Source organism: Pan paniscus, chromosome 13 (genome assembly GCF_029289425.2).
Source record: "Pan paniscus chromosome 13, NHGRI_mPanPan1-v2.0_pri, whole genome shotgun sequence".
In the NCBI taxonomy this organism is placed as follows: domain Eukaryota; kingdom Metazoa; phylum Chordata; class Mammalia; order Primates; family Hominidae; genus Pan; species Pan paniscus.
Window position 1 is genome coordinate 39,723,129 of NC_073262.2, and position 14,238 is coordinate 39,737,366.

The 14,238-nt window shown below is 40.8% G+C and overlaps 1 protein-coding gene across 11 annotated transcripts in view; it reads left to right on the forward strand.

The window, feature by feature from the left end:
- The window catches only part of ZRANB3 (zinc finger RANBP2-type containing 3), a 355,165-nt gene that overhangs the window by 322,526 nt on the left and 18,401 nt on the right, over positions 1-14,238 (forward strand). For 10 of the 11 annotated variants that reach the window (XM_055108541.2, XM_063595172.1, XM_034954090.3 and 7 more), the window contains 3 exons: positions 711-1,113; positions 5,529-5,660; positions 8,055-11,515. In XM_055108541.2, coding sequence (XP_054964516.1) covers positions 711-1,113; positions 5,529-5,660; positions 8,055-8,153 — 634 coding nt within the window. In that variant the 3' untranslated portion in view covers positions 8,154-11,515. Of the gene's footprint in view, positions 1-710; positions 1,114-5,528; positions 5,661-8,054; positions 11,516-14,238 lie in introns of those variants that run through there. The other variant, XM_063595170.1, reaches the window with a different exon arrangement.

Consider the following 14,238-nt stretch of genomic DNA (forward strand, 5'->3'; position numbering starts at 1 on the left):
CTTTTAACTCTTCTAACAAACAACCATGGAAAACAGACAAAGCAGCTGTTGTTACTTCCCAAGTAGGACTTTCTAACAAAATTGACTAGTGTACCTTTTCTTTTATTCTAACAAATTGAGCACATATCCTATCATGTTTTGTATCCTATCATGTTTAATTTCATCCACTCTGCGTTTACCTATAGGAGCAAGTCTTCTGTTCTAATTCCTATCAGCACTGTCAGCTATTTCACTCTGTCATTTTATGGCTGTGACTCTGTTTCCTGTGAGCTAGCAGAGGCTGGAGGAGAGAGTTTGTAATTACTTCTCTGAGCTAATGAGGTGTGTGACCACATATATTTAAGGAGCAGGGTAGCCACTAAGCTTTGGTTGGGGTTTTACATTAGCCTGTCCTTTCCCAGCCTGAAGAAGCATTTTCTAACAGCTTCTCCAGATGTTTCACATGTTTCCAGATCGTTTAACACAAGGGCATCCCCTTGTGTTAATTCCCAAGAGAGGCAACATATTTATATTCAATTAATTTTTGTAACACACCATTCTTCTTTACTTGGCATGGAATATAGAGGGCTGACTGTAACTATTTTATTTCTACACTGTGATCTGTGTTTACTATTTATCCGTATAGAAACTTTGATAACCTTTATATGAAGCAATTACTATTTAGCCTAATCATTCATTAGTTACCTATTCAATGTTTTTATCAATTGTAGAAAACTTCTTGAAGATGGAGCCTGTGTCCCATTTCTAAATCCATACGCAGTCCAGGCAGATCTCACTGTGAAGCCCTCTACATCCAAAGGCTATTTGCAAGCTGTGGATAATGAAGGAAATCCACTTTGCCTTCGCTGTCAGCAACCCACTTGCCAGACTAAGCAAGCGTGTAAAGCGAACTCTTGGGATTCACGGTTTTGCTCTCTGAAATGTCAGGAAGAGTTTTGGATTCGATCTAATAACAGTTACCTGAGAGCCAAAGTATTTGAAACTGAACATGGTGTGTGTCAGCTCTGTAATGTGAACGCACAAGAACTCTTTTTACGTCTGAGAGATGCCCCTAAAAGTCAGAGGAAGAATCTTCTGGATGCTACCTGGACTTCAAAGCTCCCATTAGAACAGGTAAGTTATAATCATGTGATAGATAGAAGGCAGCATTGTACTGAGTAATGAATATTGACTCTCTATTTTGTACATTTTAACATGGGAATATTCAGATATATAAAAGGAAAGAAAATAATGGACCCATATGTCCATCAGCCAGCTTTAACAGTTTCCAGCATTTTGGCATTCATTTTCATCTGTCATTGACTCACTTGTTTCTCCTAGAATATTTTATTTATTTATTTATTTTTTATTTATTTATTTATTTATTTATTTTGGAGACAGAGTTTCGCCCTTGTCACCCAGGCTGGAGTGCAGTGGCGCAATCTCAACTCACTGCAACCTCTGCCACCTGGGTTCAAGCGATACTCATGCCTCAGCCTCCTGAGTAGCTGGAATTACAGGCATGTGCCACCACACCTGGCTAATTTTTGTATTTTCAGTAGAGACGGGATTTCACCATATTGGCCAGGCTAGTTTTGAACCCCTGACCTCAGGTGATCCACCCGCCTCAGCCTCCCAAAGTGCTGGGATTACAGGCATGAGCCATCATGCCTGGCCATCTCCTAGATTATTTTAAAGAAAATTCCAGACGTTTCTTTTCACTCTTGAATATTTTCATTCTGTATCTCTCACAGGTAAAGACCTCCTTCCTTCCTTCTATCCTTCTTTTCCTCTCCCTCCCCTGTTACCCCCTCCCTCTTCCCCTTTCTGTCTCTCTCCCTTCCTTCCTCCCTTCCTTCCTTTTCTCCTTTCCTCCTTCCCTCTTTGCTTGTCCTCATTTCCTTTCCTCTCTTTCTTTTAAATATAATCCCAGTATGAGTTATCACACCCAACACAATTACAATTCCTTAATTATACTAAGTCTATGTTTGGTTTCCCAGGTTGTCTCAAAAATGCCTTTTGCTGGGCGCAGTGGCTCACACCTGTAATCCCAACACTTTGGGAGGCCAAGGCAGGTGTATCACCTGAGGTCAGGAGTTCGAGACCAGCCTGGCCAATATGGAGAAACCCCATCTTTACTAAAAGTATAAAAAATTAGCCAGGCGTGGTGGCAAGCACCTGTAATCCCAACTTCTCGGGAGCTGAGGCAGAAGAATCGCTTGAACCTGAGAAGCAGAGGTTGCAGTGAGCCAAGATCATGCCACTGCACTCCAGCTTGGGCAACAGAGCAAGACTCTGTCTCCAAAAAAAAAAAAAAAGTATTTTATAGTTACTTTGTTCAAATTAGAATCAAAATGTCACCCACATAGTATATTTGATTATAATGCCTCTTATGCTTCATTTAATCTATTATAGCACCCCATTCCTTTTTTATACTATCATACTATCAATGGTTGAATATACTGGATCATTTGCCATTCTGGATTTGTCTTCCTGTATCTGCAAGGTATTGTTTGACATGTTCCTCTGTTCCCCCAATTTTCTCAGTAAGAATTGTAAGATCTAGAGGCTTAGTTTCATTCTCATTCAGTTATTTTGGGAAAAGATCTTAACAGGTGGTGCAGTATATCAAGAGGCACCTATGGTCTGGCGATTCCCCTTTCCATGTTAATATTGAAAGACAAGAGGCAAACAGATAACCCAGAAATGTAGTCCATCACAATCAGAGGCTATGTATGTGTATATACACTCACACACATATATGTGTTCATTGCATTGAAAAATGTAATTTTAATACACCAAATTATGACAAATTATTATTTATAGCACACTATCATCAATATTCACTTTCATTTCCAAAATTCAACTGGATTTCTAATCTTGCTATCTGAACAATTCTAAATTTCAAACTGGGCCAGGCGTTGGCTCATACCTGTAATCCCAGTACTTGGAGAGGCCAAGGCGGGAGGATTGCTTGAGCCAAGAGTTACCAGCCTGAGCAACATAGTGGAACCCCATTTCTACAAAAGAAAAAAACCAGAACAATTAGCCGGGTATGGTAGCAAGCACCTGTAGTCCCAGCTAGTGGAACCCCATTTCTACAAAAGAAAAAAAACCTGAAAAATTAGCCAGGTGTGGTAGCATGCACCTGTAGTCCCAGCTACTTGGTTGGCTGAGATAGGAGGATTGCTTGAGCCCAGAAGGTCAAGGCTGCAGTGAGCTGTGATGGTGCCACTGCACTCCAGCCTGGGCAACAGAGCGAGACCCTATCTCTAAATAAAATGTAATTTTGTAATGTGCTTAATTTAAAAAGAATCACCCCTCAGCCACTGTGTGCCCACTAAAATATTGGATGAATTCCTGCCAGTTTGACAAATTATATATTTTTATTTACCTAGGACAGTGTTGCTGAATTATGAGAGAATGAATTAATCGGCATTTCTGCAAAGATGAATTAGCATGTCTCTGAGAGATAGGGAAATACACTATTTCTCTAATGATATCCAGAGTTCCTGAAAGATCTTTTGGTCTCATTGGCGAGGGACATATTGTACACATCCCAGGGATGTCAGTCAGACTCCAGTTACTGTTGTCTCAGCATGATGGCTTCCAGAAGACATGCAACAAAATGACTCAAGGTCATTGAAAGCAACCTGTCCAGGAATGCAGAAGTAATATAATAGGCATCTAAAACAAAAGTGCTCTGAGAATAAGGAACACAATAGGCTCGAATTGGGTAGGACTAGAGAGTGATTTTATATGTATATATAATATATATATAAATATATATATAATAAAAATATATATTTATAATATATAATAAAACATATATAATATATATTATGTATATTTTTATATTAGATATATATTTTTTTTTTTTTTTTTTTTGAGATTGGGTCTGGGATCTCACTGTGTTTCCCAGGATGATCTTGAACTCCTGGCTCCTGGGCCAAGTGATCCTCCTGCCTCAGCCTCCCAAACATCTGGGATTACAGGCATGCACTACCACATCAAGTGATTCCTTCAAGAGGTGGGCAAATTTAGGATATTGAAGAGTGGCCTCAAGTGATTTGCCTTACAATTGCTTGGAAAAACTAAAGAAGCATCTTCTGAATTATTGAGTCTGTCAGAGTGGGGGCTGCTCAGAGAGAAGGAATTGGTTTAAAAAGGCAAAACCAAAATGGATTTTTTTCCCCTAAGACTATGCCATTAGCTTGATGCACAAGACCGCCATTTGTAGTAGCTTCTAACAATGCCAACCTCAAAAACAAAAATCAATACATTTCTTCTAACAGAAGTTGGGAAGTTCAGCACAGAAGAGAAGGTAAGGCAGGCAGTAACAAAGGTCAGCTGGACAAAGTTTACTGCTCCAACTTGTTGCCTCTTGTGACTCCTCATGGGCCAGCACTATTGATCAGGTCATTGTGCCTGACAGGCTTGCTTAAACAGGCTTTATACATAATCATGGGTTCCCATGGCCAGCAGCCGTGAAGTTGAAGGAAATAAAAGCAAGTGCCATACTCATCTTTGTGATATTTAGACAACTGCATTGCCGTGGTGTGAGTTGGTTTTACTACCTCAGGTAAAATGATAAAATACATCCCATTTTAATGTAGGTTATCATTGATTAAATATAAAATGTGTATATATGGACTGGCCTAAATAAAGGCTACTTTAAACGGTCATCTTTAATTATTCCAAATATGCAAGTTACAGATATTTGTTCTAGAAATTTCATTCCAGTTCACATAACTTGGAAAGTTCTCTGGTGAATAGTATAAAAGTTCTAGGTAATAGCTATTGACATTAAACTGCCATTGTATAGTGACAAAAGCATTTAGGTCAACAATTAGAGATTGTTTGACTCAGTAGTATTGAGAAGTTTTAAATTTCTTTTTTTTTTTGAGACCGAGTCTGTCACCCAGGCTGGAGTGCAGTGGTGCAATCTCTGCTCACTGCAAGCTCCACCTCTCGGGTTCACGCCATTCTCCTGCCTCAGCCTCCGCAGTAGCTGGGACTACAGACACCTGCCACCATGCCTGGCTAATTTTTTGTATTTTTAGTAGAGACGGGGTTTCACCGTGTTAGCCAGGATTGTCTCGATCTCCTGACCTCGTGATCCACCTGCCCTGGCCTCCCAAAGTGCTGGGATTACAGGCATGAGCCACTGTGCCTGGCTGAGAAGTTTTAAATTTCTAATCTATTCTTATTCTTTTCTTAGATTTGGTTTAGTGAATATATAAACTAACTTACAGGTGTAGAAAAACCAGTTTTTCCCAATCTGTCAGGAGTCTTGGTATTTTATATTTTCTTGTAATTTTTTCAAAATGAGTTAGCTTAAGGGAGAAAAAAAACTTGCAGAAACACATCTTATTGCTTTCAAACTTCTAACAGAGGGTTTTTTCTACTCACAATAAAAGCTATAAAAAGCTCTCCTGATGTATTTTTCCCTATGATTTTCCTGTATAAACATGATTGCACAATGCAAAACCAACAAACACTTCTTGCAGTATATGTTGAAAATTGCTGATCTTGTATTCTTATTGCAGCTAAATGAAATGATAAGAAACCCAGGGGAAGGACATTTCTGGCAGGTGGATCACATCAAGCCAGTGTATGGGGGAGGAGGACAGTGTTCCCTGGACAACCTGCAGACTCTCTGCACAGTCTGTCACAAAGAGGTCAGTGAAGCTCTCATATAGCTTTGACTGCATCCTGAGAAGTCAAATGGAAAATTGTGCACACAGTTGTGGAAGATTATGTGGATGAATTTATCTCTGGTCTGAGATTCGAGGCGCATTTTACTCCTTTAATCACCTAACACTTGCCTTTCCTCTCAAGGCCCGTGTCACAGATGCAAGAGAAGCTGCTTCCCTTTTCATTCATTCTAGGACCAAGACATTTGTACCACTACCAAGAAAGAAATGAATACAGTTTACATATTGTCTTGATGAGACCCGGATCCTCAAACTGGAAGTTTGGTGAATTGGGGCAGTGATACATGTTTGCATATAACTAAGGATATCCTGAAATATCTGAAAACATTGATAAGTTATCTCTAGGACCAACTCAGTTCAACATGCAAAGGTTTCATTGCTGGCCAAAGTATGAAACCAATTAACTCTGCCCCATCTTTGGGTAGTTAGTTACCTGTTGCTTAGAATGAGAGGAAAAAACACATACTATTGTTTATCTACCAGGATGAATTTTTTACAGGCAGTCCAGTAAAAGGTAGTGGGATTTACCTGCTGAGATCATCGTAGAAATATTCAATATGCAACTTCGTATTCAACTTTTTTTCACTTACAGCAAGATCTAAGCATTTCTCATGTACTCTAACCATTCATAACTTATATCATCTAAAATGACTGCATAATACAGTATTCTATTGAGCAGATCTCTACTGTAGTTTACTTAACCATTCCCATACTGATTAATATTTATCTAAATTTTTTTGCTTTTATATATCATGCCACCAAGCACATTTTTTGTAAACAAACCTGTTTTCTACATTTTGAGGTCATTCCTTAAGGTAGATTCTCATGTGTAAAAATCACGGAGTCACAAGTATTTGGATATTTTTGACAATGTAGGAATTTATCACCAAACTGTTTTCCAAAGAATTTTACTCATTTATGGCCCCAGAAGCCCATTTAACTGCCACTGGGTATGGTCAGTGGGTGCCAATGTGGTGCAGGGAGAATGGCCTGCAATTGTTTTGTTTGCTAAAGACATCGATGTTTTTAAAAGATGCTAATCAGTTATATTTAAACTTTTGAGTACTATTTCAGATCCTTTGCCAATGTTTATAAAGTATGAACTCTTTACTACTTTTTTTTTTTTTTTTTGAGACAGAGTCTTGCTCTGTCACCCAGGCTGGAGTGTGATGGTGTGATCTCAGCATGATCTCGGCTCACTGCAACCTCTGCCTCCCGGGTTCAAGCTGATTCTCCTACCTCAGCCTCCTGAGTAGCTAGGATTACAGGCACCCGCCACCACACCTGGCTGATTTTTGTATTTTTAGTAGAGACGGGGTTTCACCATGTTGTCCAGGCTGGTCTCAAACTCCTGACCTCAGGTGATCTACCTGCCTTGGCCTTTCAAAGCGTTGGGATTACAGGTGTGAGCCACCGCCCTCCACCGTAAGCTTCTCTTCTGTCCTTACTGTTTCCGCCTGGAACACCTCACATGGACTTCAGTTGGGAAAAAAAAGTCATCTGATTTCTCAGCTGTGCAAGTTATTAGCAAATTCAAGACCTATAAGAGAATTAAGAAATAGCCAAAGAAAATGCAGCCCTTTCTGTAATTATTTTTTTAGATTCTCATGAAAAATGTTATTTGTGGGATTAGCAGAAGAATCCATTTCTGGTCTATGTCATTTTATTTTCTACACCAGCTCATCTGTTGAGTTGGAAATGGCCTCTGGGATCAGAGAATAGGAAGTGGGTAGATTTTCTTCGCTGGGTAATCCCAAGTTGCCTTAAGAACTCCCACTTGGGGAGGCTGAGGTGGGTGGATCACTTGAGGTCAGGAGTTCGAGACCAGCCTGGCCAACATGGCAAAACCCCGTCTCCACTAAAAATACAAAAATTAGCTGGGTGTGGTGGCAGGTGCCTATAATTCCAGCTACTCTGGAGGCTGAGGCTGGAGAATTGCTTGAACCTGTGGGGCAGAGGTTGCAGTGAGCCGAGATCACATCACTTCACTTCAGCCTTGGCAAAAGAACAAAACTCCATCTCAAAAAAAAAAACAAAAAAAAAAAACTCCCACTTGGATGGGAGAATCAGGGCCTTCCTAGTCTCCAAATGAGGAATTCATGCTGTTGCTGGGTAGCAAGACATCCCCTAAGTTGTATGTTTTCTCCTGCTATGTTGGTCCTATGAACCTAGGACCTCAGGATCTCAGAGCTGCTGAGATACTCTGCCTTGTGGTTTGGTAACTCTTCCATAGCCAACCACTGGAAAATGGGTGTAGTGACTGTAGATTTTCCAAACTAACAATATAAAGAGTTTTTGAGCTTTTGTAGCCAGTGCTTTTTTCCTAACATGTACACATGCCTATTTTTTAACTTTTAGAGAACTGCCAGACAAGCTAAGGAAAGAAGCCAGGTGAGAAGACAATCTCTAGCATCAAAGCATGGATCAGACATCACACGATTTTTGGTAAAGAAGTAAAGTAGAAAAATATATGAATGAATGACAAATGGTTTACATGTGGAAGACTTTAATACAGAAGTTTTCCATGTTTGTTTAATATATCGAGAGTAAAAATTTTCAGAACAAAAATCAAGAATTCAAATTCTCTTCTACTAATTACTTTTAGTATTAAATACATTTTGAAAGTACTTAACAGAAACTAAGATACAATACTGAATATTTCTGTGGTCTTTTTGATTTGATGCAGACTCGCAATTATGTTTCAGCAATGTTTTGTAAAGCTCTTTACCCCTAATATGCCTAATCACTGTATTGTGCATAGATTGTGTTTAAAAAATGTACTCTCAATTACCTAAAAATGCTTCTGGATTAGTATTGTTCTGGACTGTCATAGGTATGAATGGAACATTGCAAAACCTTATGGGAAATTTCAGACGCAAATCATTATTTGGGAGTTCTGGGCCAAGCATGACCAGCCTGCTTAGGATTCAAGAGAGACTGTCCACTAAATACCTCCAGAATGAGCTTGGGGCACACATTTTGGGTGTTGCTTTTCTTGCTTTATTTCTTAGCTAGTCATCTTTATCAAAAATATCCTTTTCAAAATGAGGTACCTATGGTGTTTGTGGACAATTTGGGGGTTCTGTGTAAAGTAATTGTTAAAACTATTAATTAACTGAAAACATAAAATGTAAAATGCCACTTAAGCTTGATTTTTTAGATCTTTTTTTAAAAAGTGAATAAAACTAGGCTTACTGTTGGCTGGGCGCGGTGGCTCACGCATGTAATCCCAGCACTTTGGGAGGCCAAAGTGGGTGGATCATGAGGTCAGGAGATAGATCGAGACCATCCTGGCTAATACGGTGAAACCCCATCTCTACTAAAAATACAAAAAATTAGCCGGGCATGGTGTTGTGCGCGTGTAATCTCAGATACTCGGGAGGCTGAGGCAGGAGAATTGCTTGAACCCGGGAAGCAGAGGTTGCAGTGAGCCGAGATCACGCCATTGAACTCCAGCCTGGGCGACAGAGCGAGACTCCGTCTCAAACAAACAAACAAACAAAAAAAACTAAGCGTACTATCAAAATACACTTTGTCTTCTGGTTCTCATTTTCTGTTTTTAAAACCCTGTGTTATTAAAGATATATTTCTGGTACTTATTTTAAAAAGAGTGATGATGATAAAACACTTTATAATAAGGCATAATCAGATGGTTATATGCATTTAAATATACAATAATAACATTAAAATGTAATTGACATAAAATAAGAGTGACGATGAAACAAACCCAGGGCCTAGTCCTGCAATATGTCAGAATCATGAGGGCAAAGAGTCAGAACTATACAAAATACAGGACCGAGGAAGAATTACATTCCCAAAAGGGAGCTGTTTGTAAATACTATTAGGACATATACCTCTTTAGTTTGAGCATTTTCCCACGTTAATTAATAGCTAGTGTTTTACAACATAAAGGACTTGTTTTTAGAAAGATTATACAAAGATTATACAACCACAGTTGTTCCTCAGTTTCTATTTCATTGTATGAGATCAAGTCATGTTGGTTATTTTATAAATGAAGTTGGGCTTTCTTTGGCCTCCTTTCTGCTTAGTTGGTCAGGTGCTCTTTGCAGTTTTCTGCCTCATTTCCAAGGTAACCTAGGATTTGTCACGGTTGAGAGCCAAGAAGCAGGCACGCTGCCTTTCCTCCAGCATGGGGTTTTGCAAGCGAGGTCTAAGTAGGTCAAATTTGAGGGGAACTTGCTCTTCAGATCACACTAAGGTGATAATTCTAAGGAGAAAGTTCTCAGATGTAAGAACTGTGTGATGGTTTGAGGTGAAACAGTCCATGAAGATAGGCTCAGTCTATACCAGGTTTCAGAATTCTGACTAATTAAAAATGCCGTAAGGAGCATTGAGCATTTGCTGTACAGGACACTGACTGGCCCGTTCCCATCCCTTCCTGACATGTCTCAGAGCTTTGTGTCCTGCCTTCCCCTAATTTGGTCTGCATTACTTGTGGGGCACATTGAGATGAAGGGTTCTGAGACTGAAAATAAAGATAGAGATTGATCTAATAACCGAGACCGAAAGGGCATCTTGAGGACTGTTCTTTCCTCCTCACAATCTGAAACAGAAGCTCCCCACTATGTATTGCAAATGGGAGGTTATGACAGAGGGACACAGAAAGTGTCAGAGCAAGTGGCAGATCCTGAGTGCAGAAGGAAGTGCAGATGCCCCAGGAAGAAGACAGCTGCTGCCACTCAGGAGATGGAGATGGAGTGAAAACACAGGTGGGTACAATGCGTGTAAAAGGATAGGCCTGGCTCTGAAAAGACTCAGAGAAGCTGCAAGATACAGTTTAGGCTAAGAAAACAACAACAAAAAAGGGCTCTGGCCAGGTATGATGGCACTTGCTTGTAGTCCTAGCTACACAGGAGGCTGAGGTAGGAGGGTCACTTAAGCCCAGGGGTTCATGACCAGCCCGGGTAACACAGCAAGGCCCCATCTCAAAAAAGAAAAAAGGCTCTGGGTCCAGGGAACAGAGCTGGGAAGTGGTAGGTGACTAAGGAACTCGCTTACGATAGGGAACCATATGAAAATATGCCTGTGGGTAGGGGTAGGGTGGGGAGGACTTCCGGAGCATGGTGGGCTCACACACTCAAACCTTGCACAGCCAGCATTAGGCTGGCCTGCCTTCCTGTTCCCGTCACTGGGTGACATTGATCCCAGACACATTCTGATGACTAGTAAAGTTGCTTTTAGTAGCCCCAGAGCCAGGAGGAATAATTCATACGGAATTTTTAAAGACGCCCACTCTTGGCGTTAATTACAGCCCAACGTACATTTCTTGGGGAGATTTTCCTGTGACAAGTGAATACCCTCTACATTTTCTTAACTGGATGGGAAAAGGATTTTATGCCCATACATCTTGCTAATAAATCAAATCCCTTCTTCAGATTCTTGAGTGAAACATTTAAAATGTAGTTTCTTTAGAAATAAAAGTATGAGGCATTTTAAATTATATGACAAAAAAGTCAATGCTCTTGAGCTCTTTACAGTAAATAGGTTGTGTTTACTCATAGGATACAGAATCATGGATATCAAACATCAAAAATAAATTGTAAAAATAATGTCTCATTTTCTGTTGCATATTATTAGCCTGTCTCTCATTCCACCATTTGTTCTTTTGAACTGGAAAATTGTGGGCTCCTAGTCACTGCACTAATCTATCTGAATATCCAACTACCAGAAAGGGTTTATCCCATCTCAAGTTTGTCAGTTGCTTTATATCGTTAAGGGTGTTTTTGCCACCCTGGTTGTGTTCATAATTACCATTGAGAAATGTCACTGTTATTAAAATACATTCTGTGTTCCAACTACCTGCCTCTCTGCCTTAGCAGTTTCTCTCTTACCTCCCTCAAATCATTGACTAGGGTCTTTCCAGCAGTAGCTTCTAGCTATTTTCTGGAAACTGGCCTCTGGTACACCTTAAAAATATTGTTAATTATTCCACATTTGCTAAAGTGTTTATATTTCATGGTCTCTCTGCTCTAACACATCTGCTTTCCCTGCAACTAGATGTCATCATTAGATTGGAGAGCCGCCAAACACCTAAACTATATGAAGCTAAAGTCTGTTTAAGAAAGAGCCCATCCAGGCTGGGTGTGGTGGCTCATGCCTGTAATCCCAGAACTTTGGGGGGCCAAGGTGGGTGGATCATGAGGTCAGGAGATCGAGACCATCCTGGCTAACATGGTGAAACCCCGTCTCTACTAAAAATACGAAAAAATAATTAGCCGGGCGTGGTGGCGGGTGCCTGTAGTCCCAGCTACTCAGGAGGCTGAGGCAGGAGAATGGCATGAACCCAGGAGGTGGAGCTTGCAGTGAGCCGCGATTGCACCACTGCACTCCAGCCTGGGTGACAGAGCAAGACTCTGCCTCAAAAAAAAAAAAAAAAAGAAAAGAAAAGAAAGAAAGAACCCATCCCAGCACTTTGGGAGGCCGAGGTGGGTGGATTACCTGAGGTCAGGGGTTCAAGACCAGCCTGGTCAACCTGGTGAAACCCTGTCTCTACTAAAAATACAAAAAATTAGCCAGGCATGGTGGTGGATGCCTGTAATCCCAGCTACTCGGGAGGCTGAGCCAGGAGAATCACTTGAACCTGGGAGGCAGAGGTTGTGGTGAGCTGAGATTGTACCATTGCACTCCAGCCTGGGCAACAAGAGTGAAACTCCATCTCAAAAAAAAAAAAAACCCAACATCATTTCAACTTAGCCTCCAAAATGAGTTAAAGAAAGCAATCTTGTGCTACCTGAATCTGGCAAGTGCTTGGCATGCATCATTTACACACAGATGCCACAGACACAGCCCAGTCTTCTTGGTGTAACCCAGATTGCTGTGCTTCAGCTTAGAGCCTTTGCGATCCTGCAGAAATGTTTTACCTGCCTTCTACATAATACTTTCTTACAGAACTGTGACTTAATTTATGTCTTGGCTTTCATCAAATGGGTATTTTTTAAAGCCATACATGAAATATTGCTATGCTGTTTTTGTTCTTACTGTTTTGAAAACTGCTCTTAGGAGGTTTAGGAAGGATAATTTCTAATGCCTGTCTCCCCACATCAAACTGGGAACCAGTTGAGAAATGAGATGCAGAAATCAGACAGATGGAATTGACAATGTCAGTTTTGAGGTTAATAAAAGAGAATTCTAAGTCATGCATGGATCTGCAGCACCAGTCAAGCTCTCTAATACTTAGGGCCTCTGTGTTCAACTGGGGCCCTGGGGTGGCCCCCTGCAGGAAAGTAAAAGTTAATCTATCCTGGAGGGCAAGCAAACTTACCCCAAAACCCAGGCCTGCAGTCACTTGACTTCATCTTGGGGACAATGAGAGAAGGATCCCCAGGCCAAACTTGAGGGCTTCTGTCCTCAGCACATAAAAGCAGTCTGTTCTGTAGACAAGCTGATCAGAGAGAAAGGGGGCAGGCGTTTTCATCCTCCATGACTTCTCCTAAATTTGCCAATGGGATAAGTCACTCTGCTTCCTTTAGGGAGGAGGGAGTGAGGGTAGAGAGAGGCCAAAAATTTCTTCTTTTAGCAAAACTTGAGGTTTGAGGAAGAGGTATTTCATGTTGCATCACTGTATGCCATCTTGTGCATATAGCACGATGACAAAATCAGTCCCTATTGAAATACCATTGCTCAAATACTACCCTAACCCTGGACCCTGGACATGTGTCCACTAGTTCTTGAACTCCCCATGGGCCTTAGAAACCATCTGCCACCCTGACATCAATGCCTGCCCTTTCTCCAGCCTAATGTGCATCTCTGTGGCCCATTTGGTTCCTTGTGCCTGCTGCAGCTTGTAAGTAAAAATGACTCCCTTCCTTAGTGTGCCATATGCCAGTGTGGTTTCATATTAGTAGTTAAGTAGAGGTCAGGCACCTGATTTTGTTCAAATAAATCCTGCCAAGGGTGTTTTTGCTTTTTTTTTTTTTTTTAAAGGTATTTGTCAATTATGACCACTAATCACAATTAACTATAAAACACGTTGTGTTTCTAGACCAGTACAATCCAACAGAAATATACTACAAGCCATATATGTAATTTTTGTGGTAAAATTTATCATTTTGTTTTTAAATGTACTTAAATTGGTATTAAGTACATTCACATTATTGTGTAACCATCATCAATCACCATGCATCTCTAGCACTTTTTATTGTCCCATACTGAAACTCTGCACTCACTAACTCTTTCCCCAGTTCTTGGTAACCACCTAATATAGTTTGGCTATTTGCCCCCACCCAAATCTCATGTTGAATTGTAATCCTCAATCTGGAGGTGGGGCCTGGTGGGAGGTGTTTGGATCATGGGGGCGGATCCCTCATCGCTTGGTGCTGTCTTCATGATAGTGAGTTCTTACCAGAACTGGTTGTTTAAATGTGTGGGGCACCTCCCTCGCCACTCTCTCTCTCTCGCTCCTCCTTTCACCATGTGACGTGCCTGATCCCCCATCACCTTCTGCCATGATTGTAAGCTTCCTGAGGCCTCCCTAGAAGCTGAGCAGATGCCAGCACCATGCTTCCCGTAAAGACTGCAGAAC